Raw genomic sequence first — 27804 nt, forward strand, 5'->3', positions numbered from 1 at the left:
GCTAACTGACCTTAGATTTTGCCCTGCGTTTTCCACATGAGCTACCAACAGAAGACAAAAAAGTTGCCAAAGATTAATCTGTTAAGTGTTTTTAAATAAAATATTTTTCAATCTATTTTTGACTCCTTTGCTGCTTTGGGTGTTGGACTTGTTTTTAAACTAGATCCTCAACATACTCTGTGATTTAAATGTAAACTATCCATAAGAAAGTCATTGAATCCATGTAAACATCAATCAAGCTCTACTGCTAACAATATGACATTCAAAATATGCTGATTTTGTAACCATTTATAATAGGACTTAAACTCTATATATTGAATATTCAATGAGGTTTTTTTAAATATTCAGACAGTGCAGTAGATAGGATGCTCTTTATTTTTGTAAATTGGACATTCGTTTCAATTATCCATAATGCAATGGTTTGTCAACATACTGTCAGCTCATTGAGTAAGCATCTAATCAGGAATAACCATACTGCCCAGTGAAGCTAATGAACGCTTATTTCCTCTGAATGGTTTGGATTCACAATTACATTTCAAGATTCAAGTTAACACGACAGTTAAAACACAGTTCTCAAACATTTTCACAAGCTTATATTTGTAGGAAACACATCATTACTTGTTTGTATTGCAATAGCTCCCAAAGGCACTATCCAAACTATATAAGATACATTATGAAAGGCTTTAGTGTTTGAGGCGTTAACATTTTTATAAATCAGAGAACAAGTGGCTCAGATTCTCTACACATGCCCAACCAATGGGTGTTCACGAGTTGTAACCACACATGCACAAGTCCCATATTCAGGAGTACAAACTGGACCTGCACAAAGATATGTGCACATGTTTGAAAATGTGGACTTCAGGTATGGAATAGTGTATTTTATTACATTAAAAACCTCTAACTCAGTGGCAGATAAAACTGCCAGTAAATTATACTTGTACCCCAGATCCCATTCTGGATTTAACCACCACTAGCACTGTCAAACTGTTACTATTTGAATGGGATGGATTCATCTCTCTTGATTCTTCTCACACAGTTTTCAGCACTGGCTAATGATTAGTCGTAGAAGGATGGTCTTACAGATAATGCGTAAGACTAGGTGTCAGGAGACTTGGGTTATGTTTCTGACTCTGCCACAAGCTTCCTGTGTGACCTTAGACAAGTCACTTAATTGCTCTGTTCCTCAGTCTCCTCATCTATACAATAGGGGTAATAATATTAGCTCACCTCACGGGCTGTTGTGAGGCTTAATTCACGAATGTTAGTAAATTGCTTTGAGTTCCTTTAATGCAAGGGGTTATATGTAAGTGTAAAGTACTATTAGTAGTGAAGCTATTCTACTATTTACTTGCATACCAATATAAATGCAAAATAGGAACCATGCTAGAGTGAAAGACCCCCTTTCCTTTTTACCCATCAAAGCACTCATGAGAAACAACATACCTAATAAACTCATCCGCTGTTCAACTGGAAGAAGCTACATCCCCTCCAAACCCAAAATGTCTGGCTAGAAAATAGATTCCCACAACAATTGTCTCCTCAGTGCACCATACCATTGCTATTGCACAAAGATGAAACTTCACAGAGGGAGAACAGAAATTATATATAAAAGATGCAACACAACGTTAAGGGTGGGGTGAGGCTTTGTTGAGATAACTTAGTGTAATATAGAAAATAAAATCCACATATTGTGAAACCAGCTTTCACAATTGAAGCTCTTGTTGGCATTTGCACTAGAATGAAGGAGGTAATGGATATGGAATGACAGGGAAAATGAATTAGCTTCTCAGAACAGGCTGAGGGATATTGGCAGATCTGTCTGTATAACCACTGCCCATGCTGTACCTATTCAGTGGAAAGACAGAGGACCTTCAGCCTCCCATCGCTACCCATCCGAGCACTAAAGGGACCTAAAAACCCCACAGCCAATATACTTCCATCATAAGGTCCTAACATGTGGTTGGAAGGCATCAGACTTATTGAGCCAAGATTAATAGTCATAAATGTACAAGACATCCTTCCTCTACTTCAGTGGAAGAGTTGCATGTGAAGTGGCTGCAGAACAGAATCATAATGAGGCAAAGAGTAAAAGTAACTGAGTAAAGGAACTAACTAGCATGTTATGCTTTTCCTACATTGAACTTGTGCTGTGGCCACTGCATGAAATTGGTGCCAGAACAGAATTTAAAAGACATCAGAATTTGTTTTTAAATGAATACAGTATGAGTATTGTGTATACTGCTGCCGGTGTTGCAGTACAATGCCAATGAAATCTGTGCCTAATAGAATAATTTTCAATTAAAAAACTTCCTGTTCTTTCTTTTGTTCTGTGATACAGACGTGCCAACTTTCAGAGTTTGCTGCAGCAAACTCTGAATATGACAGGACATTAAAGCCCTGTCTAGTACAGAGAAACATTTTAGACTGGTTGATATTTTTTGTTTAAAATTTTTTTGAAAACTAACCTTTTTTGGAAAAACTTTCTGCCAAATGTCACCAGTACCAAAATTTTCTATTTTGTGAGAAAAAATTTTTGGCAACATTTTTAATTGCTATTTTTATCAAAATTGTTTTCAAAATTATTGATATTTTTCTGCTTTCTGTAAGAAAACATGGCTTTCAATAAATAAAAATTTGATAAAAAGTTTGATAAAATAGATTAAAATAGCAATACTAAAATCAGAGTTTTTGTGAAAACCAGTAAATGGGTTAATTTAAAATGCCACATAACAGTAACAACTTTAAAAATCTCTTCAAAATAATGTTCCTGTTTTCCAATATTCTCTGTATAAGACTGCTGTGTGAAGCAGCAAATGCTATGTTACGTAGGCAGCAAAACTCACTACCCCAAAGGGGCTCAAGAGAGGATGAAAAATCCAGGAAAGACTTTAATACTTACATTTGAATTTTATCCCCCTTCTGCCTGTTCGCTTTCTCAGTTGACAGGTAACCAGTTAGCCACCCTGTCGGAACAAGCGAACTTATTCTCATGCATAACTTCTGAATGAAAAGACAAAAATGCCTGGCAAATCACTTTAAAAATAAATAGTGAAACAAAAAACTTTTGGGAAGCCTTTTCCAGACTTGTTAAAAAAAGTTATATTTTTTTTACCCATGATCTTTACATCAGGCCCCAAATTAAATGAGAAGGTAAAAAAAATCATAAGGTGAACCTTCTGAATTGAGCAGGTTCAAATTTTGTGTTTGAGAATATTGCCTGAGGAAGAGTGGCCTGTTTTTCCTACACAGTTTATAGTTTTAGGGTTTTTTAGACAAAAATAGTCATAGAAAATTAAAATACAAGATAAATTCATCCCCTGAACATTTTCAAAAAAATTTCCATGACAAATTATCTCCATTTTTTGTCCAGCTCTCAAGAGAAAGTCCTCTGCAAAGCTTAAGATCTGAGCCAACAACCTTTACAAGAGTAGCCCCTTTGATTACACAATCAGCCCCATAATCACAAAACAGTGTTGAACTGAACATGAATTATCTGACCTTTTAGTAGTGGATAGTAAAATACAAGCATAAGAGGTACATGTTCCTTCCTTATCTGAACTGGTTTAGACCATGTCTGTGGGAAATTACCTTCATGTTAGTTTTTAATCATTAAAGAACATGTAAAATATTTAAACTAATAAAGTTTCATGGATGCCTCAAACAGGGCAGATAGCTCTTCTTCCGTCTGGGGACGAGGTGATAGTTTAGTCACTCTTTCCTGAAAGATTAAAGTAAAATTGGATTACATAAGGCTTTTTGCAAAATAAACAGTGTTGAATATACAGTAGAATGTCACACGTTACTCAGCATTAATGACTGAAATCCACACTATAGATTGCACAGAATTTTGCAAACCAGTAAAGCAAGTATTTAATCAAAGAAACAAGGCTAATGCATCACCAACTGTACTTTAATCAGTTATTTTAACAAGTGTATTTCAGTTTACATTATTTATAAACACACACTCAGAGGCCAGTGGGAAAAACAAAGTTTCTGTCATTACGATAGCTGGTTAAAATCAATATTTCTACTCTCACACATTCAACAGCTTCATGAGATTTCCTCCCAGGTTATGCAGAGAACAGCTACAGTACAGAGAAAAAGATAACCCGCCTCACGCAGTGTTTATAAAAAGGCTTCACATTACTTAGGACAAAAACTCAGGTTCTACAAAGGTTTAAAACTAGTTTAACACTAAAAAAAAAAATAGTTATTTAAGGTGCTCAGTGGTGTCATCAGACCAATTTTCCTGCCAGTCAGTGGAGCGCACAGATGGGCTAAGAACACCTGTCCAAGCAAATGACTGGAGACATGACAACTGTAAAGGGCCACAATGTTCACAATGGCTTTGGATAGAGTGCAATGAATAGAAGCTTTTACTATACCTTTAAATAGATGCAGCTTGCATTCCCTTAACACAGCGTTGGTGATATGGCCAGTACACAGAGAATGGAACAGTGGGTCTGCCTCTTAGTAAATTGGTTGGTAAATTTTGGTGCCAGGTATAGTCATCCACACCCCTTGTGCTCATCAATGGTTGCAGCCAAATTATGGCTGCCTCTTGTATGTTTACATGGAGGAGAGGTGGGGTTAGGGAATAGGTCCTTTCTGACCTCTCCTTTCAAATCCACCCTACCCACCACCTAAACCAGAACACCCACACAGGACCAGCCATTATTTGGCCCATGGAACAAACTTCTCCAGATTTCCTTACTGTGTTGTAAGCAGGATCATTTTCAACAGATTATTTCAAGTGTAAACATTTATGCTTTGGAGGTTTCAAACCTCCAAACTGGCTGACTAAAATCTGTTCATTTTATTTCTCTACAGCATGCATTTTATGATGGTAGTACACTTGGCAGTGTTTGTTTATTTGTGGTCTCAATCTGCACCAGGGTGTTTTGCAAATATTAATAGGTGGTGTTGGTGTTCCAAAAAAAACTGATGGCTGGATCAAAAGAAAAAATATCAAAGAGTTGACTGTTTGAAATCCGCTTGTGGGTAACGTATTACACAGGCAGCAGCAAATGAATTTGGACTACATTATACTTTATATACTAAATCAGGGTTTGAAAACACACTAGCTCGCCTCATTATACATGCAATCACTAATTACTGCTGTTATAAAAGGACAGTAAATTAAGTTGGGCTTCTGAATTAATAATCAGTTACAGATGAGAAAAAACCCCAAGCCACAGGTGAACCTCAGCAAAGCAACAACAAAAATACCTCTTTGGGATGTTGTGTTTATAAAATATTACTTTTTACAGATTATTAAGAGGACCAACATATTTATCAACAAAAACTGTCAAAAAGTCCTGTCGCACACATTTGGTAAAGCATCAGATTGGGAGCAAGAGACCTCGGTTTTATTGCAAATGTTGCCACTAATCAGTGTGACACCTTGATCAAGTCACTTCCCTTCCTGTAAAACGGGAATGAGGATATCTTCTTTTGTAACATGCTTTGAGGTTTATAGAGGTTATAAAAAAAGTGAAAATTTTAAATTTTTTTCAGCATGACAAACCTTAATATTTTCTCATTTACTTGGAGATTAATGAATTTTCCTCTAATTTCAGTTCATCTTTGAAATGTTTGAGAGTATAAAAACGTAAAGGGTATTACAAGTGTATGTTGTTTCATTGAAGGAAGACATTAGTTCAAATTCAGATGGAGGGCAGTGGAACAAAGCCATCTAGAAGAGTACTGAAACTCCTTGGTAGGGAAAACCTAATGCAAAGCAAGTTTAATCATTCTTAGCACATAGCAGTCTTACAAAAGCATCAGATGGAACCTTACCTGCCTGTATAATTAGTACAGCTAGATGAAAAAATGGGAACATTTTTCACAAAAAACCCCCTGCAAAAACATGTTCCTTTTCCCACCTGAAAAAATGTGCATGTTGGAAGATTTGACCAGCTCTAATAATTAGCCTTTCCTTTTGAAGATGAATGGATGACAGATGAAGGCCAAACAACATATACACTATCTCACTGCAAGGAAAAACCCAAACTGTACTAGGAAAAGAGAACTGACTTTATCTAGCATTCTCTCCATTTAAAACTGCTAAAAGAAACATTTATTTTAAAAGAAAATATTTTAAAAGTTTGCTTTTTAAGAAAAATCGCCTGTGCTTTCTGTCTTACCTGAGGGAGAGTGCCTCTGACTAAAGCAGGGATATCTGCTTTAGAATAACCAATTGCAGCTAAGCCATCATCAACATTCAGATCAAATAAGAATTTCCGGAGTGTGTCTGCCAAAATAAGCCCAGCATCTTTGATTTTGGCAGTGCGGATGTCAGCTCCTAAAATAAGACAAAGCCTTGACTGTAGAGTGGAGAGAGAGAGAGAGAGAGAGAGAGGAGGAAGCTGTTCTGGATTTAATGTAATCATAATAGCAGCGGCATATATCCACACATAACAGCCTACTTGCTAAAGGCAACCCCAAATAAAAAAGGGGAATCTCGATCTTCATTTTTCAGTTAGACTAGTTTGTAGAGATGAAATAAAACAAAATCAGGAGAGGTAAATTCACTGCTGCTAGAAAGACTAACTGCCATGTCAAGTTAACTTCCTTCCCCACTGTGCTTGCCTGGAAAAGCACTTTTCAGTCAGACTAATTGCTGGAAGCAGTGGTGGAAAGGAAGTTAAAGCAGATCAATGTCTGTGGATAGCCATAATATTTATTTTTAGGGACAAAGTGCCATAGGCTAATTTTTTCAAAGCCTTGAGTTTGCTGACATCTAGAGGATGTGCAAACCAGTGACTAATGATTCCCTTCCCCTTCTCAATTTTATGTTGACAAGCATTCAAACAGTGGACAAGTGCATGTGTGGGGCCCTCTATGGGTGGAGCTCAGGTGCTTGCATTATATATTGGTTAGTATGATATAATAATATAGATTAGAATAAATAGGTAGATTAGATAGAAGATGAGGAATTATAGTCCTAGGAACGCTGTGGAAAGGAGGTGAAAGTCAGCTTTTATGGAAAAGCTACAGAAGTTTCTTATATAAAGGGCTATTCATCCTCCCTCCCTGTGTGTCCATAGCTCCATTAGAAATGGGAAATATGTACATGCATAAAGGCAAGAAAAACACCCCAAGTTTTATTTTTAACCAATTGGGCCAAATTCATTCCACCAGAACTGAACTTGTCTCATGCAGTTTACTGAAAAATGAATAAATGTGAAACAACTACAAGAAAAAACACTCTGGTTTTCTAAGAACTCAGTGCAACTGTCAAAACAGTTTAAAGTTAATGGGAGGACAACAAACTCATTTCAGGGGGCTTAGATGTTTGGTATCAAGTAGCAAGATGGCAGCAGCTAGAAGAGATTAGGTGACAAAGCATGAGGGAGTCTCGTATGAAGTTTCATGCTGATGGAATGACTGCCACGCAGTCAATGTCCATTCTCTGTGTTGCAGTATAAAGGGCAGTTAGAATATAAGAGCTTCAGGGAATGATCTGATAGTAGCAAAAGAGGAGGAAAGGAAAGAAAAGAATGAGGAAAGGAAGAGGTGGTCTGAAAAGCCAGACTAAAAAGTGATGAAAAACTTATTATTGTTCCAGTGACTGGCCTTCTGCTAACCTAAAGAATGCATCACTCTTCGGGCTGCACTTATATTTCCTTTACTGCAATAAATCTACGGCCACACATCCCTTTTTCCATTAGGAGAGGCCTTAAGCTTTTATTTGGCTGTACTCAAATCTGCAGTTGTACATATACATAAACATAGCCGTTTGTTACTACTTTACCGCAAGGCATAGTGTTTGACAACCTAAAGTATTTGAAGCAGCTACTGCAGTCACTTGGACACTGAATTATGGTCTCAAAGTAAATACCCAAGATGAGTTAATTTATACACACTTGATACATTTTATACAGAATCCTTTTATATAACAGCAAAGCAGACAGTAACCAATTGAATTTCTATTGAGGAAGTCAAATGTAACTAAGAATTGCAATGCTTTTTGGCAGCAACTTATACAGCAAAACTAGAGGAGATGCTGTTTGACTAGTTAGCCTTAAAATAAAGGAACCAAAGTTTTAATTCTCCAGATACTCTGGGCTGGCCATCTAGCATACATATTTTTAGTATTTTCTCAGCCAATGTGTCATTCAGAGTATTACCATTTGAGTTAGAGGTTACTATTGAAGGGCTTCTTATAGGGATGTAGGAATTGCAATAGGTAATCAGACAATTTGTCCATCTAGTCCAGTATCTCTGAGTGTGGCCAACAACAATTGCTTTGGAGGAAGGTGCAAGAAACCCCATATCCAGCAATTACAGAATCATCTGTCAATAGGGGAAGTTTCTTTCTAACTCCACGAGTCAATGGGTGGCATATGTTCTGAAGCAGAAGGGTCTAAATCCCTTCTAATGTTGTATATATCCTTTTTAAAGTAAGTATAGACATTCTCCCAATCCATCTAAAGGGCTAATCTTTTCTTGAAACCTACCAAGCTCTTAGTCTCTGGATATTTTGTGGCAATGAGTCGTACAAGTTAATTATCCACTGTGTAAGAAAATATTTCCTCTTTCAACGTTTCCTGCTTGCAAGTGTTTAATTTTATTTGTTTTATAAATCACTTCCTTTTAGCAAATGCAGATGTAAGTGTACTTAAATGTGTACGTTCCTTTTCTTTTATATGATGAAATAAGATGTTCAGGAATCTTCATCATATTTGACTTAGGTACCTTGTTGGGAAGCCTCAGGCTGGATCACTTTAAGGGAACTATGTTGTTTGGACTTCTGAGTAACCAGTAAGGTAATAAAGAAGCTGTTTTATGCTGGTTTGGTAAATCTAAGTATTGGAATATACACCAGCTTTTTGGGGTTTGGCTGTCCTATTCTTTGCAGTTCACCCTAATTGAATGGACATAGCTGGTCCCCATTGGGACCCTGGTAGCAGTAGAGTTTATGACCCTCATTGGGACCATGGTAGCAGTAGAGTTTATGGCCCCCATTAGGACCATGGTAGCAGTAGGTTGTACCAGTAGGTTTTATGAAGAGAGATTCATACCCAGTATCTCTGCAGCCTCCAAGTGCCGTTCAGGGCACATCTCTGCTGTGAAAGTAAATACTGCTGGGGAGGTGAGTACCACAGAAAGACCATGTGGCTGGAGAAAGACAAAACACAGTACACATTAACTAGACTTCTCACTGCTGCTACAATAAGTTTGTTAGGCCAAGGCAATTTAAAGCTTGATAATGTAAGATAAGTACAAGAGCGAGGAATAACTGTAGGAAAATGAAAATAATCAGTTCTTACCACCAGAGGATGATCAACATTATAATCCTTTGCTTTGTAACTCTTCACCAAGCCAGAAATAGGGTAAGACATTCCATGGCTGGAGAAGAAAGGAAGTGGTCAGGGAACTAGCCTGGGATCTGGGAGACCTCCGTTCAATTTCTTGCTCTGTAACACTTCCAGGGTGACCTTGACCAAGTCACTGAGGGGCAGATTTTTAAATGTATTTAGGAGCCTAAGTCCCTCTGAAGCCAATGGGAACACTTCAAAAAATCTTGCCCTTAGTTGCTCTGTGCCTCAGGTCCTTATCTATAAACAGGAGATCACAGCACTTCTCTATCTCACACATTAAAAGACTGTGAAGTGTTCAGATACTGGGGTAATGGGGTTGGCCCAAAGTACCTCAGACATTCTTCACCTTACTATCAAAATCTGGGAGTTTCTTATCATGCTAACAGTGCTTAAGGGAAAGTTTTGGAGGTTTATTTACAAAGGGGATTTTAAGTGATCAAACCAAAGGAGTGCAGAGACGAGTCTGGAATAGATGAATATTTATAAGTTGCAATGATTTTTCAAAGAATTTTGGGCCTAGGCCTTGATTCAACACATTGAGCACACGATGAGCATAGGAGTAGTGCCACTGAGCTCAATGGGAACATTAATCTGTACTTTACTGAACTGAAGATGCGACAGTCATTAGCTTATTTCAATGGGCATCACTTAATCCACAAAAATGTTAATTATAGCTCATTTTAGCCTGAGAAACAATTAACCCAGGAACAAGTTTTATTGCATGTGGCCTTGATTCAGGAAAGGCAGAAGATCTTTCCTCTGGGTATGTTCACTAGCTTGGTGTTATAGGTGTTATTGGTGCTGAGTACAGGGCTCCACAGAGAGTTAAACGTGTTATTTATTTTTAGAAGAGTGGACACTGACATTTGATTTTTTTTATTTTTTATTTATTTTTAAAGAAAAAATATTATGCAACCTGTGCCTACAAGCAAGGTAAAGTAGGCCAAATTTTGGTTCTAGAAACTTTCATAAGACCGGACTGTGTTATCCTTATGAACAGCAAGAAGTACCATACTCCACAAAGGGTCCCATCAACTTCAGTAGGATTACTCATGACATAAGGGACTCTTTCACATGAAAGAGGGTACAACAATCTGGCCCAAAGTATCTTATCACATCACTAGATCAGGGACTACTTGTCTGAAAGATTCCTTGGCAATTTGAAACAAACACTAAAGAAACAGGGTTTTAGAAAGGGGCTGACACACATCCTCTACTCACCAAAGATGAACACCAGCATTTCCAAAGCCGATGCCAGCAAAAGCACTTGCTAGGTGCATGTTAGCCCTTGCTTCATGATCACCTGGCATTCTGACAGCTCTGTGCACAAACATTGAGCACTAAGAAATCCACAGCTGCATTGACACACTCAGGAGAGAGGTGAAAACGCTTATTTGGGGGGTGAGTAATACAATCTGAACTAAAATAAAAATGGAAAAATTGCTGGGAAAAGAATCAGATAGAACAGGGGTGGGCAAACTATGGCCCGCAGGATGGGTCCGGCCCCTCAGGGCTTTGGATCCGGCCTGCGGGACTGCCCTCGGTGGTGCTGCAGGTCCCGTGCTGTTCTCAGAAGTGGCCGGCACCACGTCCCTGGGCGGGGGGCAGAGGGACTCAAGGGCAACTTCCACCCTAAAGGTATAATAAATAGGATATCCGGATAACTATGTACTATAAAAGCCTTTTATAAAACACCGAACAGCTGAAAGTTACTCACGGACTAGATCTTCATCTCCCACTGAAGTTAACAAAAGCCTCTCCATTTGGGCTGTACCCTAAATGAGCTACTTTCAAACAAACATATAATTTTAACACTCACAGGTGAACGTTTACTTGATGTACTTACATAGTATTTTGTATAAATGTTCTTTCACTATATTGAAAGCCATATAGACAGATGATAGCAGTAGATGTGTTACCTTATATTGTGTTCTGTTTAAGGTTGGTATGGAAAGGTGAATATTCAGAGGTACATTGCTCTAGGATTTAGCTGTGCAACTTATGACTACACATTGGGGATTCTCAACTAAATCCTCATGCATTGCTTTAGAAAGTCACCCCTGAAGATCAACTTTGCTCAATCTAACCTAGTTCCAATTTTACTGGACATTTTCTGCCTTGCTGAGGACAAAGTCAGGGTCTAGGATAGAAAATGATGTCCTAATATAGTGATTCACCTCATCTCACGGTATGTCTACACAGCAAAGAAAAACCCGTGGCTGGCCCATGCCAGCTGACTTGGATTTGCGGGGCGTAGGTTGCAGGGATGTTTCATTGCTGTGTAGACTTCCAGGCTTGGGCTGCAACCCGAGCTCTGGGACCTACAAGGTCCCAGAGCTCGGGCTCCAGCTAAGCCCAAACGTCCACACAGCAGTGAAACAGCCCTGTACCCTGAAATCCTGAGTCAGCTGGCACAGGCCAGCCATGGGTTTTAATTTGCTGTCTAGACGTACCCTCAGAGTCTAGCACTCAGGTCCTCACCAGCATCCTTTCTGCCAGGTGTTCATGATCAAACTTATCATCAAGGTGAAAGGTTGCTAGACATACATTACCTTTTCAAATACTTTGCCACAATGCGCAGTGCATGGACAGCCCAGACATCACTGATAGGGTTGCTGCCTTGGTAAGCAGGCCGGTTGATTGGATTTGAAGGGCAGGGACTGCGCATCTTGTAAGGAAGAGCAGTGTACGCTTCTAGTGCGTGACTAAAAGAAAGAAATACTTGAAAACGGAAGGGTTCCATTTTTCTCCTATACACAGTCTGTCCTGCAAGGGATTTGGCATTTTACAAGCTCAGTTCCATTGAACAACATGAAGCTCATGCAAAAGGGGCATTCCCTTCTAACAGGACAGGAGAGATTTAAATACTCCAGGACTATAAACATAAAAATCTACCTTCTTTTAAAGGTTTTGACCTCAAAAAACTGGAAGTATGATATTCAAGAATACTGGATGGACAAGTGTCCTAGGTATGGCAGTCATGAAATGTAAGAATTATTTACATTTTTAACCAATAGAAAAGCGTAGCCAACCCATTTAGAACTTAAAAATAACTAAACTCCATTAAAAATAATGAATTTTTCCATATACTAGAGTCAGCGAATAGTTTGAGAAATACAACAAATACAACTTTCAATACATTTGTCATCCTATTTTAACATCTGCTATCTCCTGAAGGTGTCTCTGCATAAACAAGCAGCCGTATCAATGAATCCAATCTTCTGCATATCTTATGCAGTTAAAATCCTTAATCTATGATTGTTTCAATGTGACTTTCAAAACTTTGAAGGATTTTTTGTGCTAAGCAATGTACTAAAAGCACTGGTTTGGAGCAGCTATAATGCAAACTGGGCCAGTTTTGTGAGTTGAGGAAGATTGAGATCTTCTCTGCACCTCACAGACTTTCACAAAAAGCTTTGTCAATGTGCTTCAGTCCTGACCTCTAAAGTCCCTGCTATTCTAGTCTCTGCTCATGAGAAGCCGATGACTGTCAGACAGCCTAAATTAGGTTTGCCATGTGTTGTGTCCGCTCCAGCAAAGCATTTAAACCTTCATAGCTGGCCTCAAGGATTCATGCTTCTGATAGTTGGTATTTCGGCCCATGCATCCAATGTACATTTAAATTGAGTGAGGCACTTTGATTTGTTTCAAAAGGGGTCAGAAGGACCGAAGGGAATGGTGCATTGAAGAAATAGGAAGGTGGGATTGAGACAGACTGAAAATGGACACTTCAGGGAAAATGGTGTTTTTCTCCCTCTAAAATATTTGTTTTTCTAAGTTAAAATGACCCCCCCCCAATCCAGCACCCCACATAGACTACTTACCAAAGCACATCAAAGCCACTGTTGGCTACTACTCGCTCTGGCATATGGAGCGTATGCAAAGGATCAATCATACCCAATGTGGGCTTAATGGCTCTAGAAGCAATGCCTAGAACATGTGAATTATAAAACTGTGTTAATAAAAAGGATTGTTGTCAATAAACAACAAAGAAAAGAGAAAGCCTTAATCCTCAAATTGTAAAAGAAAAGTTATAGTCTCAAAACACATGATTGCCATTAAAGATAAGAGAGAAGGAAAGGGAGAGCCTGAAATGCATATTCCTCCAAATTCTATTGAGAAAACTGACCAAGATTCTGCAAAAATATTCACTTTGTCAGTCTTAAAGACAATATTTCTGGGGGAGTGAATCATGCAGGTAATGGGATAGGTTTTTCACATCTAAACTATTCAAATCCATCCTAGGAAGGTTGGTTGCTGAAGGGTGTTACTAAATGCTGGCTGATCAGGGCCCTCAAGTGAAATGAGCTTATGCTCTTCATCTTGTCCCAGGTTTCTACATCACAAAAATGGGACCCCTCAATGGCAGACTCAGCAGAAAGGGTGAAAATACAAAGACTGAATGGGCACAGAAATTGAATGATCTGCTCAGCCCTACAGTGATCCATTTTTCCATCCCAGCATAGGAAAAGGAGACTGTCAACCAGTAGAAACAGAAATTGACTTTAGTTTGGAAGGAATCAGACTTAGTGGAAAATAATTCAGATGCTGATTTACCAATAGTTTCTGCACACCTATACAGGGATTGCAGGTCTCGAACCTGGGTCCGCAGCCAACACCCAGCAGCTCACTGGTACCAGAGGGGAATGTGGGCTGGTGGACCCAAGTGGAGGAGACATCTGTCCTTTATGATTGGCTCAAACTCACTATTTAATCCAGAAGGAGGTCCAAGATGTTGTCTGAGCAACTAAGTGAATCCCTGGCTGGCTGCTACATTGGACCCTGCCCTCCCACCTGAATCCTGCCCTCCTGCCTTTTTCCAGATCTCTGCTTCTGGGCCCCACCCACAAGTAATGACTCCGACCCTTGGCCAGACTCCTGACTGTCTTCAGCTCCAACCCCTGGCTCCCAATTCAGACTCTGACCACTGGACCTGACCACCTACATCCCAATCTTTGACAATCTGCTTATTAGAACCCCTTTACCTTCCCCAGCTAATGTGGAAACTTTGCCTTTATTTCTGATGTATCTCATTTATTGGCTTTGTTCAGAGTTACAAGCCCCCTCCCCCCCACCCCCAATCCAGCTGACTTTGCATGCACAAATAAAAATCTGAGGGCACAGGATGGTTATCAACTGGAAACTCAGTTTTTCTGTGAGCTGAAGGGGTCTGCTATACAGGAGACTAGAATGTTTCCTGCCGCATAGAGCGTGCATGAGAGGTGACTCTTGCCTGGACTGAATTCCCTGGGGCAACCCTTTGCCTCTCAGCTGGAAACCCTCCATAATGCCCCAGCAGCTGCACTGTCAAAGTGATTATGGAATCACACCGATCTTTAACTTAACTGCTCACAAGTAAGCAGCCATCAGACAAGCAGAAGGAATATTTGGTTCATTTTCTAGAATGAATTGATGTTTTGCTGTATTTGGTATCTGTGTCTTGATACTTTGGTGATGGCTCTTTAGACATGCTAATAATAATACTTACATGCTTTAGACTGATTGAAATCACAACTAATCTGAGTTAAAACTCCTTAATCTGCCCTGTTGGGCCCCATATATATTGCAGCACACATGGTACATAAAAGCCACCCAATGTTAAAAGACCACTGCAAAACCTCAGAAAAACTATGACAGGTTTCAGAGTAACAGCCGTGTTAGTCTGTATTCGCAAAAAGAAAAGGAGAACTTGTGGCACCTTAGAGACTAACCAATTTATTTGAGCATAAGCTTTCGTGAGCTTTTTCATGCTTTGTGTGTATATAATAAGATCTTCTACACTTTCCACAGTATGCATCCGATGAAGTGAGCTGTAGCTCACGAAAGCTTATGCTCAAATAAATTGGTTAGTCTCTAAGAAAAACTATAAAGTTTAAAGATGACATTTTAGCCTTAATCCTATTTCCAGGGATGAAAAGGTCAAAGGAATAGACAGTGTTCCTTTCTTTTGCAGGCATAGGTCCAGAGAAGTCAGGAAAACAAACATTTGGACCCAATTATACAAACAAAGAACTAGAGGGTCTTAAAAACAGAAAGACCAAAAAAAAAAAAAAAAAGAGAAAAGAAATAAGGAACAGTTGGCTGAACCCAAATATAAGCAGAAATGTCCTGTGCACTTAACATGTTTCACTTTAAAGATTTTACTTTCCCATTATGCCTTCAAATCACGATCTGCTGCATTATAATGCGCATTTCATTGCTAACATGCTTTAAAATTTCATTCAAGAGAGAAAGCTTTAATCTGCTGAGATTTGTCTGTAGCTGTTGAATACAGTGACATGAGAGCTGAAATTGCAGAAGGTGTTTCTTTATCTTATAGCAGAGGAAAATGATGCAAGTTTGGAAAAGAATCTAGATAAGTAATAGACAAAAAGTCTTACCAGTTTTTACTTTTAGTTCTTTGTAGTCAAAAATGGCAATGCCAGTGGTTTCACTTCCAGTTCCAGCTGTTGTGGGAACTTAAAAAGAAGAACAGACAATTGTAATAATACAACAAAAGAATAAACGTTACTCACCTGTCAGCAGAGTTCTTGGAGATGGACTCTGCACAGTCACACTCTTTGGATTTGCTGACAGTGCAGCTGATAGCCCAATGGGCGCATCCCAGGAGTAGGAACATGCACTCGAAGGTAGTATTTTAAGTTTAAACTTAGCATAAAACAAAGCACAATGTTATATAAAGAATAGCACAGCATTCTTTTATCAACTTTAGAAATGGCTTTTCTAGCATAGGCACAAGTCCGGGATTATTACATATTTGTAATGTGGTAACACCCAAAGCCATAAAGACTATTGTGGCCCCATAGTGCTATGTACTGTACAAAGGCATAGCAAGACAAGGGATGCTGCTGACCTTTTAAATGACCATTAACATCTGCTGCTGCGCATCCAACCTTAAACCAGGCTGTATTCATCATTGGCGGAAGCAAATGCACATTTTGTTAATAAAAGCAGCTCTCTTTGCATTTGGAAGCTGGAACAATGATGATTTGGGCTTAATCTGCCTTGGGTTCTATATCAAAGCAGCTTTTAAACTTTACTAATCATCATTCTTTGTTAATCATCCACCTGGTGGGATCAATTGTACATGGTTTTATAAGTGTGAAAGAAAGGGAGAGCTGTTTTAAATGGAAGATAATAAAGGTGGTATGACAAAGAAATGCGTAAATTACTAAGAGCGGATTCAAAGCCCATTAAAGTCAACGAGAGTTCTTCCATAACTTGAATGGGCTTTGGATCAAGCCCTAAAATCTGGATATAATAGATAATTAACTGGTTAGATAAATGTATCGCCAGTTATCGTATTTGGGACTAGGTAGGTCAATGCTAATAAAATTCTGATATACTGTACCATTAAAAAAACAGTGATCGAAAAAGGAAAGAAAACACCGTCCAATTACATAAGCAATAAAATGCATTCCTTATAGCATAAGGATTATATAGTTAATAGTGGGATGTACAGATCAGAGTATTTTATACTTATATAGCTCCCATCATGATGTACTTTGGTATCGTATATCAGAACCAGTTAATAGATCTAGGTCCAATGGATCAGACAGAAGTAGTCATTTTATCCTCTGACCCCCCCAGAGGAGTAAAATAACTTAACTCAAAGAAGAGCAGCTGGTGACGAAGAACAAGATCCCATTCCCACTTAAATCAAACTTCAATTGAATTCAACTAGAGCAGAAGCAGGCCCAAGGGGAGGGTTAAAAGGTCAAAGGTAAACTTATTTCAAGAGGAAGAACTTACACAGAGCCTTGAAGGAAGAAAAACAAAAACACTACACTTCTGCTTCTTTACCTGCAATGAATGGCTTGAGAGGCACAGTAACAGACTTTCCATTTCCAATGGGAGCATTGACGTAATCTAAGAAATCTGATTCAGGACTGGATGCATACAGGTTGGCAGCTTTACAAGTGTCTATTACAGAACCACCGCCCACGGCAACATAGGCATCAAACTCTCCCTTTTTAGCAAATGTGATGGCATCCATGAAACTTAGAAGGAAGAGAAGATTTTGTCATTAATCATGCAATTTGCAAACTTTACTGTTAAGCTATGTGTTAAGATTCACGGTGATTGGGCAACAAAATGGCAAATGAAATTTAATGTGGATAAATGTAAAGTAATGCACATTGGAAAAAATAACCCCAGCTATACATACAATATGATGGGGGCTAATTTAGCTACAACTAATCAGGAGAAAGATCTTGGAGTCATCGCGGATAGTTCTCGGAAGACATCCATGCAGTGTGCAGCGGCAGTCAAAAAAGCAAACAGGATTTTAGGAATCATTAAAAAAAGGGATAGAGAATAAGATGGAGAATATCTTATTGCCCTTATATAAATCCATGGTACGCCCACATCTTGAATACTGCGTACAGATGTGGTCCCCTCATTTCAAAAAAGAGATACTGGCATTAGAAAAGGTTCAAAAAAGGGCAACTAAAATGATTAGGGGTTTGGAACGGGTCCCATATGAGGAGAGATTAAAGAGGCTAGGACTTTTCAGCTTGGAAAAGAGGAGACTAAGGGAGGGGATATGATAGAGGTATATAAAATCATGAGTGGTATGGAGAAAGTGAATAAGGAAAAGTTATTTACTTGTTCCCATAATATAAGAACTAGGGGCCACCAAATAAAATTAATGGGTCACAGGTTTAAAATAAATAAAAGGAAATTCTTCACACAGCACACAGTCAACCTGTGGAACTCCTTGCCTGAGGAGGTTGTGAAGGCTAGGACTATAACAAGGTTTAAAAGAGAACTGGATCAATTCATGGAGGTTAAGTCCATTAATGGCTACTGGCCAGGATGGGTAAGAAATGGTGTCGCTAGCCCCTGTTTGTCAGAGGGTGGAGATCGATGGCAGGAGAGAGATCACTTGATCATTACCTGTTAGGTTCACTCCCTCTGAGGCACCTGGCATTGGCCACTGTCAGCAGACAGGATACTGGGCTGGATGGACCTTTGGTCTGACCCAGTATGGCCATTCTTATGTTCTTAAGATCAATGTACGTGTCATTGACAAATCAGAGGCACTATGGGTTATGTATACACGGAAGAAAAAAAAAAATGCAGCAGCAGCAAGTCTCAGAGCCCAGGCTCCGAGACCCTCCCTTCTCCACAGGTTTCAGAGCCCGGGCTCCAGCCCGAATGTCTACACTGCTATTTTTAGCCCTGCAGCATGAAACCCATGAGCTTCTGTCAGTTCACCTTGGCTCTGAGACTCACTGCTGTGGGTTCTTTTTTGCAATACTGATGCACCAAAAGATACTATAGTGATGGGTATAAGAGCCTAAATAGATATTCTGAGAATATAAGTTTTCGGAAGCATATAAAAGAAACAGTACCTCTGATCCGTTGGCTCCACCCGGACATCATCATACATTTGAAAAGTGATTCTATTTTTTGTCAAGGAATTCAATACTGCTTTTACTGGAGGGAGCTGGCAGAGGTTCTTATCTGTCATCACACAAACTTTTCTAGCACCCAGATTCTGCAGATCCTACAATATCAATTAAAAAACAAAGTCTGAAATCTTAAACTACAATATTTAAATTGCAATCCAATTAAACTGAATTATTTGATACAAAATACTAAAATTTGCAATAAGGTCTTTCATCACAAATGTATATAACATCGATACAGTAAAATAAAATGTTTCACATATGCATATAGGGTTATAGAAAAAGGTGTAGTTTAAAACATAACTCAAGCATGTAGAATTGAGGACACATGCAAAATACTGGAAGTACACTAGTAGCTGCCCCCATGAGTGAATAGACAGCAAGCCAAAGCCACATAGGTGGTAGTCAAGTTTATAGAAAAAAATGCATCTTAGATTTCAAAAAGTATTTTACAATTGCATTTATTTACAGAGCCCAGGAAATCTAAGAGGGCAATACTAGAGAATTTATCTAGCCTAGATTTTCAAAGAATGCCTATAAACCAAGTACTAAAGCCCAGAATAAGAGGAGTACGTACCTAACTGTAAAAGCTAATTTTTCTGACATAATGTGAATGAAGTGGACTATATCATCTGGGTCTATGAATTGAAACTAGGTCTCCTATATGGCAGTAACTCTGCATTGCAGCATTAGTGAAGAAGTATGGCACATTGCTCAGCATTGTGCAATAATATATTTGAAGATCCTATTACAACACATACTTGCCAGGGGGCCAAGTTAAGGTTGCTATGAAGACAAACGCTTGACTTTCCTTAATTCTGCAAAATTAAAATCCGAAAAATTTAACACTGCATTGATAAAATATAGCTCACTGTATGCAATTTTTAAAAATATTTTTTTCTAAAAAAATAAGTGTTTGGAAAGAATGTGAAGATAGAATACCAGATCACCCTTTACTACAACAATTATTGCTATAGAATTCTATCTACATAAATTCTGAAGTTTTTAGTGATCCTGGTATTCAGTCCTCAATACTATTGTCCAATGACAGCAGCTATATTTAACCGTTGTTCTTGCTACGTACAAAACAATTTCATTTACAATGTTTACATTGAAATTAAAACTGGCAATGCATAAGTGCCAAGAAGGGGGTAATAACTGCAGAACCTGATAAAGACGGTGCAAAACACAAGAAGTTAATCATGATACTTGGCTCATCCTACACCTTTGATAGCAAGGCTGGGGGTGGGGAGCCCTGACTTCAATGGCACAGGATCAGAGCTCAAGGTGAACAAAAATTAAGGGCCTCAACCAATGTCCAATAAAGTGAATGGAAAGTCTCCCATTCACTTCCATGAACATCAGCTTAGGTCTTAAGTGACTGAGGTCTTGAAGTTAAGGCTGAGATGGGATTCAGGAGACCTGAGTTAATTCTCAGTCTCTTGTCGAGACTTCCTGTGTGACACTGGGCAAGTCAATTCAATTGCCTGACAACCAGTGCAAAGTTGATGTAAAATGCTACTATTCTGATTTGATGGTATTTTTACAACCATTTTGCACTCGTGCAAATGACTGTATGTGGTGCAAGGCAACAAAGAATCAGGCCCATTATATCTAAGCCTTGGTTTTTCATCTATAAAACCACTTGGTATCACTTCCTTTTTCCACCACTGTGTCTGTCTTCTCTATTAGACTCTAAACTTTTTGGAGTAGGGAATGTCTCTCTCACTACAAGTATATACTACACCTAGCATAACAGAGCCCTAATCCTAATTCTTATTTTTAAGGAATCTAATCTGGGGCAAATAGAAATGTTGCTCTGTATCTAAAAGGAAAGGCAGGGCTACATACTGTGCTACAGGTGAATCTGGCTTTTTCCGTCACTGACAGTACTCTTGTTGTCCTGTTTCCAACATCTATCCCCTGTCCCTGCAAGTGCAGCTGATACCAATTCCCATCATTGATCCCATCCACAATGTGTTTATACATCTTTTATTATTTGAGTTTGACACACCATTAACTTTAAGATTATGTAAAATCTTCTGCAGGTTGCAAACTGAAAAGTTCAAGAGAATTGTTGTAGGGAAAGTGTATTCAGCAGGCTTACCCTGAGCAGGGACTCCATACACTATAGAGGGTATACACACTTAGTATGGTCTCAAGGTCTTTACCTTTAGGTTCCTTTTTCACAGGCACATTGTATATTCAAATAGCTTCATAAATACCTAACCGGAGAAATGAATGTGCTACATTTTTTATATTAAAAATATATTTTTCTCTAGGTCTGAAAAGCTCAGAAATATTTTAAAATCTCCTATTTATTGGTTTTAAAAGGTTTCCAAAATTTCACTCAGGCTGAATGAAGACTGGGAATTTTCAGCCCAAAAATGTTTTTTTCTTTTTAATAATGAAGAACAGAGTATAATGGTTTAGAATGAAAGTTTCAACACCATTATCTAGGCGCTACAGCAAGACAAATAATAATTAATGATACCACCAAACTTGTATTTACTACTACATATTAGCATGTGTAACTCACATTATAGCTATTTGTGTTACAAAAAAAGTATATTTTCATTCCATATACAGGATATTTAGCCTTAAGTCTCTTAAACTTGATGTATGATACAAACATTTCTGTAATACAGCTAAAATTAATGTCAGTTGCTGGTAAGTAACATTTCATAGATGAAAGATGTACCAGATAAGAGCTTACCATGCCTACTTCTTTAGTAACGCCTTCTCCGTATCTGATATTTGACACGGCCATCTACAAAAAAAAATTAAAGAATAGTTCTGTTAGAAAAAATAACTACACAGAACAATTTCTTCAGTTGTGAATATACTTTTTTAATAATTAAAATATCTTTTTTAAAAGGCCATACTTAAAGTTATATAACATACTAAATCTTCTCTCTAAACGGAAATAAACTTATTTATTAAATCTACCTCAAAAGCATAGTCTGTTCTCCTCAAAGCAGCATGTTCAGGAGCTGGAATGGAAGTTAAATAATAGAGTTAGCAGGAAATTTGATATGTAAAATAAATCTTTATTACAATTTTCAACAGCTTCAGCTAAGCAACTCCCCTGGCTTTAAAATGAGACTTTTTAAAAAAAATGTGTTTACATATTGCTCCTTGTTTGACTTTATATCTCCATTTTTGGTTGGGATTTCCTTGTTTTGAACCTGATTTTGCAACCCTTATTCATGCTGAACACTGGCTTAGACCACTGCTGATCCTGCAAACCTGTCCATATAAGTAGTCCATTGACATGCTAGTTTAGGTTATGAACTGTGCTAGTTTGATAGATGTTGACAATTGAATGAGTGGATTTTTTTTTAAAAGTTAATTCTTTATTCTTACATACTCTGAATAAGTTTAATTTTGCATGTATTTATAGCTAAAATATTTGCTAAGAATCTAAAAAGATGAAAGATTTATTTTAATGATAATACAGACTTGAGTATTTGCACAGCACTTAGATTCCATGACAATATGGTTATATCCAGATCTAGGAGATAGGTATACATTGGACTCCAGGGCAATACTCATTACATATAACACAACACATATATGGGTAAAAGGCACTCTTTGTACACAAGAGACTGAAGAAAGATGGGTGTCAGGATTTACAATGGCCCCTTGCTCTGAACTAGTACAGAAATCCTACACGTTCCGTCATCTCATCTCCCCATTGCCAAATCTTTCTCATACAAGCTATGGAAAGCTTTCCATACTCACAAGTTTGCCACAAAATTGAATAAAGAGAATATGAGAGAGACAAAAACAAAACAAGATAAAATAGTCTGCCCTCCCAGCAAAAGATCAAGTCACTCCATATGTATGGTACAAAGTGGAAACTTACTATTTGGATTCAGATCCAATGAATGAAGCCATCATAATGAGCCTACAAGTGCTTTGCGTTGCATTGGAGTGCTGATCCGCAAGAACACCACAAACATTAGGATCCCTTTATGTGCGCTGTATTCAAGCTCAGGCCTGCTACAATCAGTTCGTTCAGCCTGGCGAGGGGCAGTAATGTACACGTTTGACCTTTCCTCGTCTTGGAGTCTGTTGCAGTTTCAGTAATTAATTTGTCAGTCTGAGGACAAGTCCAAGCCCCTTATATCCATTTCCTTTTGATGGTAAAATAGAAGTTGTGCTGCTGTATTCTTTGGTACAGCTTAACTTCCGTTAAGGACTTTATTGTGCCATAAAAACTGTATTGCTTCTGCAGAACACTGGCATAAAACAGACATTTTCCAGACAGAAGTTGCTATTAAGTCATTCCCCACTTTTTATAGAATGGATAATAGCCTTGCTAACCTGTATCATCAATTTTTGCTGTGTAGTATACAGGTGGGATTCCTACATCATGTAAGCTTCACTTTCACTAAGACCTGTCTTGAAGTAACTCAATAGGGCACCAAACAGGTAGTCAGGAGAACTCAGATCTTCTTCCAGCTCTCCCATTTTCTTGCTGTGTGATGTTGGGCAAATAAGTTTACCCTCTTGGTTCTTCAGTTTCCTCATCTGCAAAATGGTGATGGATCTATGCATCTTTGTAAAGCTCTTTGAGATCTCTGACTGAAGTGAATTGTGTAAGTATTAAATATAATCAGATTCCACTATTTTCAGTTAGTGTATGACCCATAAGTTTGTTTAGTTTCCAGAGCCCCCAGTCCTACAACTAGGCGTATCTGGAAAAGCACTTTCCATGTGCAACTCCATGGCACAAGGGTCTGCTCTACTGAATCTGATTGCAAGATCAACAAGGCCTAACACTAGAGATTAAAAGGTAAAGGCTTGCAGGTTCAACTTTTCATAAGTGACTAATGATTTTGAATGGCTCAATTTTTGAGAACCCAGCTTGAGTTACTTAACCCTTGACCCTAGTTCTAAATCGAGCCATCCAAAATCACTAATCACTTTATGAAAATTTAGGCTATAGGTTTAACTTATTTATAAGCCAAGTCTATTCCAGTCTCTTGGCATATTTCCAGCATTTTAAAAACAAACTTACAGGATGTATTCAATGATAATGAAAGGACATTTCATACATAAAAATGATGAAAGCAGATTTAATACTTATACTATATATATATATATATATATATATATATATATATATATATATATATAGCTGTAATAATAATAATAATGTTTATAATGTTCCTTTATACATTATCGGGGAAAAATAGCCCATTTCATATTAAAATTAGGGCTGTAAAGTAATCGCAGTTAATGCATGCAATTAACGCAAAACAAAATAACTAGGTTAAAAAGGTCACGATTAATTGCAGTTTTAATCGCACTGTTAAACAATAATAGAATGCCAATTTAAATTTATTATAAATATTTTTGGATGTTTTTCCTACATTTTTAATTACAACACAGAATACAAATATTTTTCGATTCACCTCATACAAGTCCACTCAGTCCTACTTCTTGTTCAGCCAATCACTCAAACAAGTTTGTTTGCATTTACATGAGATAATGCTACCCTCCTTCTTATTTACAATGTCACTTGAAAGTGAGAACAGGTACTGTTGTAGGCAGTGTTTCCTCTAATTTTTTACGTCCATGTGCAGAATGAATTTGGTTATGTGCACCAATATGGGGATCCTCTACTTGTCCCCAGAAGTAGGTGATGTGTGGCGAGAGTGGGGCTGAGGGGATCGGAGTGTGGGAGGGGGCTCAGGGCTAGGGCAGAGGTGCGGGGGGGGGGCATGTGAGGGCTCCGGCTGGGAGTGCAGGCTCTGGGGTGGGGCCGGGGATAAGGGGTTTGGGGTGCAGGAGGGGGCTCAGGGTTAGGGCAGAGAGTTAGAGTGTGGGGGTGACGGGCTCTGGCTGGGCGTGCGGGCTCTGGGATAGGACCAGGAGTTTGGGGTGCAGGCTGCCCCGGGGCTGCGGCAGGGAGAGGGGACTCCCCCCAGCCCTCTCTTGCTGCAGCAGCTCGGGGCTGGGGCATCTCTCCCCAGCCATGGCAGCTCCAGCGGGGCTGGGCTGGACAAGGGGCTCCTCATTCAGCCTGCGTGGCCCTTGATATCCTGCTGTGTGGCCTTGCAGCTTAGAGGGAATTTAGGTTGTAGCCAACTTTGCAAGGTATTTAAATGCCAGATATGCTAAGTATTCATATGCCCCTTCATGCTTCGACTTGTAGGCTCTAAAGTTGTATATTGTTTTGTTTTTGAGTGGTGTTATGTAAAAAATAAAATAAAATTCAAACATTTGTAAATTCTACTTTCACAATAAAGATTGCACTACCGTGCTTGTATGAGGTGAATTAAAAAAATACTATTGTTTATCTTTTTACGGTGCAAACATTTGTAATACAAAATAATATAAAATGAGCACTGTACACTTTGTATTCTGTGTTGTAACTGAAATCAATATATTTGAAAATGTAGAAAAACATCCAATATATTTACAATAAATTTAAATTGGCACTCATTGTTTAACAATGAGATTAATTACAACTATTTTTAATCTCATGATTAATTGTGATTTTTAAAAATTGTTTGACATCTCTAATTAAAATAGTTTTTACTGCTGTTTGGTATCGATTACATACACTTTCTAAGTATACTATATTTATTATCACTTTGCCCTACCTTTGTTGTAATTTTTATTGAATGCAAGCCTGAGTATGAAAAAAAGAGAAAATGCAGAATCATTTGGGACACACACATTAAGGATAATCTTACCTTGAGAGTAAGTGTGGGAATGAGCTGGACACCGGCACCTAATTAAATGAAAAATAAATGTTTATTTCAAAAAGAAATAGGAAAGCAAAACTAACAAGTCTACTTCTAAGAGCAATTGTCATGTCTTATAAGTAATTTATCTTGCCACCATATCTCACAAGAATTGTCACTAACAGGGACTGCCATCTAGTGTTCCACATAGGTAACAATGTTTCTTTATTACTCAAATGCTGAATTGTTAGATCCTAATTTAAATGTGCCTGAGTACGGCTTAGGTCTGATTTTGGTGCAGTTTAAATTAATTAGTTCCTCAAACCATCTATTGCTTAAATTGCACTAAGAGAATAGGTGCCTATGGAAACATCAGAGAACATCCCTAAAGTAGAGATAACACTTCCCTACCTCACAGGGGTGCTGTGAAGATGAATTAATATAGTCAAGGCGTTCAGAGTACACAGTGATGGAGGCCACAGAAGAGGCTAAATAGGCAGATTACTAGGGGGGAGGGGATCCCAGGGAAGAAGAATTGCTCCACTGGAGGGTGAGGGAGATGTGATGGTAATAGCATGAAAGTTGCATTAAGCAAAAAGCTTCCTGTGTTGTGCTGATGGAGCCCTAAGGAGATGGGTCTGGAGCAAGCCCAACACTTCTGTCAGGCTGCTGTGGACCAGCCACAAGGCATAGTTAGGTCAGAGTACTGTGTTGAGCAAGTTCCTGCTGCTAGTTCTGGGGATGAGTAGAGTATCCCCTATCTGAAGATTTAAAATGATGAAAAGATACCTTTCCAAAGCTCTAGGTGCTCTAACGATTAGACAATATACTGATGTCCTCTCAGCATTAAAATAATCACTCCAACAGTGGCCAACAATATACTGAGACTATCAATGCCAGTGTCAGTTAGAGATTATGGTTTTTGTGATGCAGACAACTGGAAAATATATGGTTTCAGCTATCACTTACCATTTCACTGCTACTGCATTTAAAAAAAGAAAAAAAAATCACAGTATGTCCAATATTGAGTTACTTGCCCTTCTCCAGATCAAATACATGGTCTTAAGAAACATGCAACCCGTGGTACATAGAGGTTGGATAATCTGCACTGAGGAGGCTGGCTATTAGCCAGGATGGGCAGGGATGCTGTCCCTACCCTATGCTTGCCAGAAGTTGGGAATGGGTGACAAGAGATGGATCACTTGATGATTACTTGTTCTGTTCATTCCCTCTGAAGCAGCTGTTTGCCACTGTCAGAAGACAGGATACTGGGCTAGATGGACTTTTGGTCTGACTCAGTATGGTCGTTCTTATGTACTTTGGCCCAAATCCACGCTTAGACTACTGAGAGGCAGTCAAAATGGACAGAAGTAAGACTAGATTTGGTTGCCCTGGCTTTTTTGAGAAAGTATTTCTTCAGGTGATTTTGACACCCCTACATTTTGCTGCTTTGACACATGCAGTGCACAGGCTAATGTCAGCAGCAAGGCCTGAGCACAAGGTTTTGAGGTGGATGAGCGATATGATGCAGATGTGGATTAAACAGCAAGACTAGTTCTGTCAATTGAGAGCACCATTACACACAGTGAAAGGGACTTTCTTCCTTTCACTGCAGCAGGCGTTCCTGCTCCTGCCCCTTTACAGCAAGAGGTGGAAACAGGGCTGGCTCTACAGTTTTTGCTACCCCAAGCAGTGAAAAAAACCTGCTGCCGCCGACGGCAAAAGGAAGAAACTGCTGCCGATTTGCCGCTGCAGCGGGCAAAACAGAAAGGCTGCCGAGGAACTGCTGCCCCTTTCTAACGGCCGCCCCAAGCACCTGCTCGGCATGCTGGTGCCTGGCGCCGGCCCTGGGTGTAAAGGGAAAAGGCAGCCGGGGGGTTAGTCATTTCCCAATGCTGGACAGAGAAGGCAGACACGGTTTGCTGGAAGTGGGGGTGGGATGGGGATGGGCATCTTCTCCTCTGCAGTCACTCTGCTCCCAGAAAATACACTACAAAAGGTACAAGTTTCTAAGCTGCAGACATAGTCCTGCCTCTGTGGAGCTTGCAGATCTATGAAATTTGTTGCTTGCAAGGACATTCTCTTGTTGTCAACAAATTTGTTGTCTTGCAAGGACACCCCTTACTACAGAGGCTGCCAAAGTTGACTGATCAGCCACATCTCATGTCACATACACTCCCACCTTTAACCAAGCCCGGCAGGCCTAGGGGTCAGGGGCACACTAGAAGCTGGTGCACAGAGGCAAACACTCACGCTGCGCGCTGCAGCTGCCTCAGCAAGTGAGCGACTCTCTCCCGTCCTCCTGCCATCGCGGCGGCTGCCGGGGGAATGGCAGGGCACCAGCAGGGCCTGCCGGGAAAGCGA

General features: G+C 39.1%; 1 protein-coding gene across 4 annotated transcripts; it reads right to left on the reverse strand.

Annotated features, from left to right (window-relative positions):
* Positions 1 to 357: 357 nt before the first annotated feature.
* ADHFE1 (alcohol dehydrogenase iron containing 1) lies at positions 358 to 27792 on the reverse strand. 4 transcript variants are annotated; one of them, XM_048840825.2, is made up of 14 exons: positions 27694 to 27792; positions 25450 to 25487; positions 21689 to 21732; positions 21456 to 21509; positions 18683 to 18837; positions 17130 to 17326; positions 15707 to 15784; positions 13151 to 13256; positions 11879 to 12031; positions 10548 to 10646; positions 9276 to 9354; positions 9027 to 9123; positions 6147 to 6304; positions 358 to 3718 (listed from the first exon to the last, which is right to left on the reverse strand). In XM_048840825.2, the coding sequence occupies exons 1-14, from the start codon at positions 27747 to 27749 to the stop codon at positions 3635 to 3637; spliced, it is 1398 nt and encodes a 465-aa protein (XP_048696782.2). In that variant the 5' UTR covers positions 27750 to 27792; the 3' UTR covers positions 358 to 3634. The 4 variants fall into 4 exon arrangements, with proteins under 4 accessions (XP_048696782.2, XP_048696783.2, XP_048696784.2 ...); XM_048840826.2 differs by lacking the exon at positions 10548 to 10646; XM_048840827.2 differs by lacking the exons at positions 25450 to 25487; positions 27694 to 27792 and adding an exon at positions 22608 to 23019.
* Between the last annotated feature and the right edge of the window lie 12 nt (positions 27793 to 27804).

The sequence above is a fragment of the Caretta caretta genome, chromosome 2 (genome assembly GCF_965140235.1).
Source record: "Caretta caretta isolate rCarCar2 chromosome 2, rCarCar1.hap1, whole genome shotgun sequence".
NCBI lineage: Eukaryota > Metazoa > Chordata > Testudines > Cheloniidae > Caretta > Caretta caretta.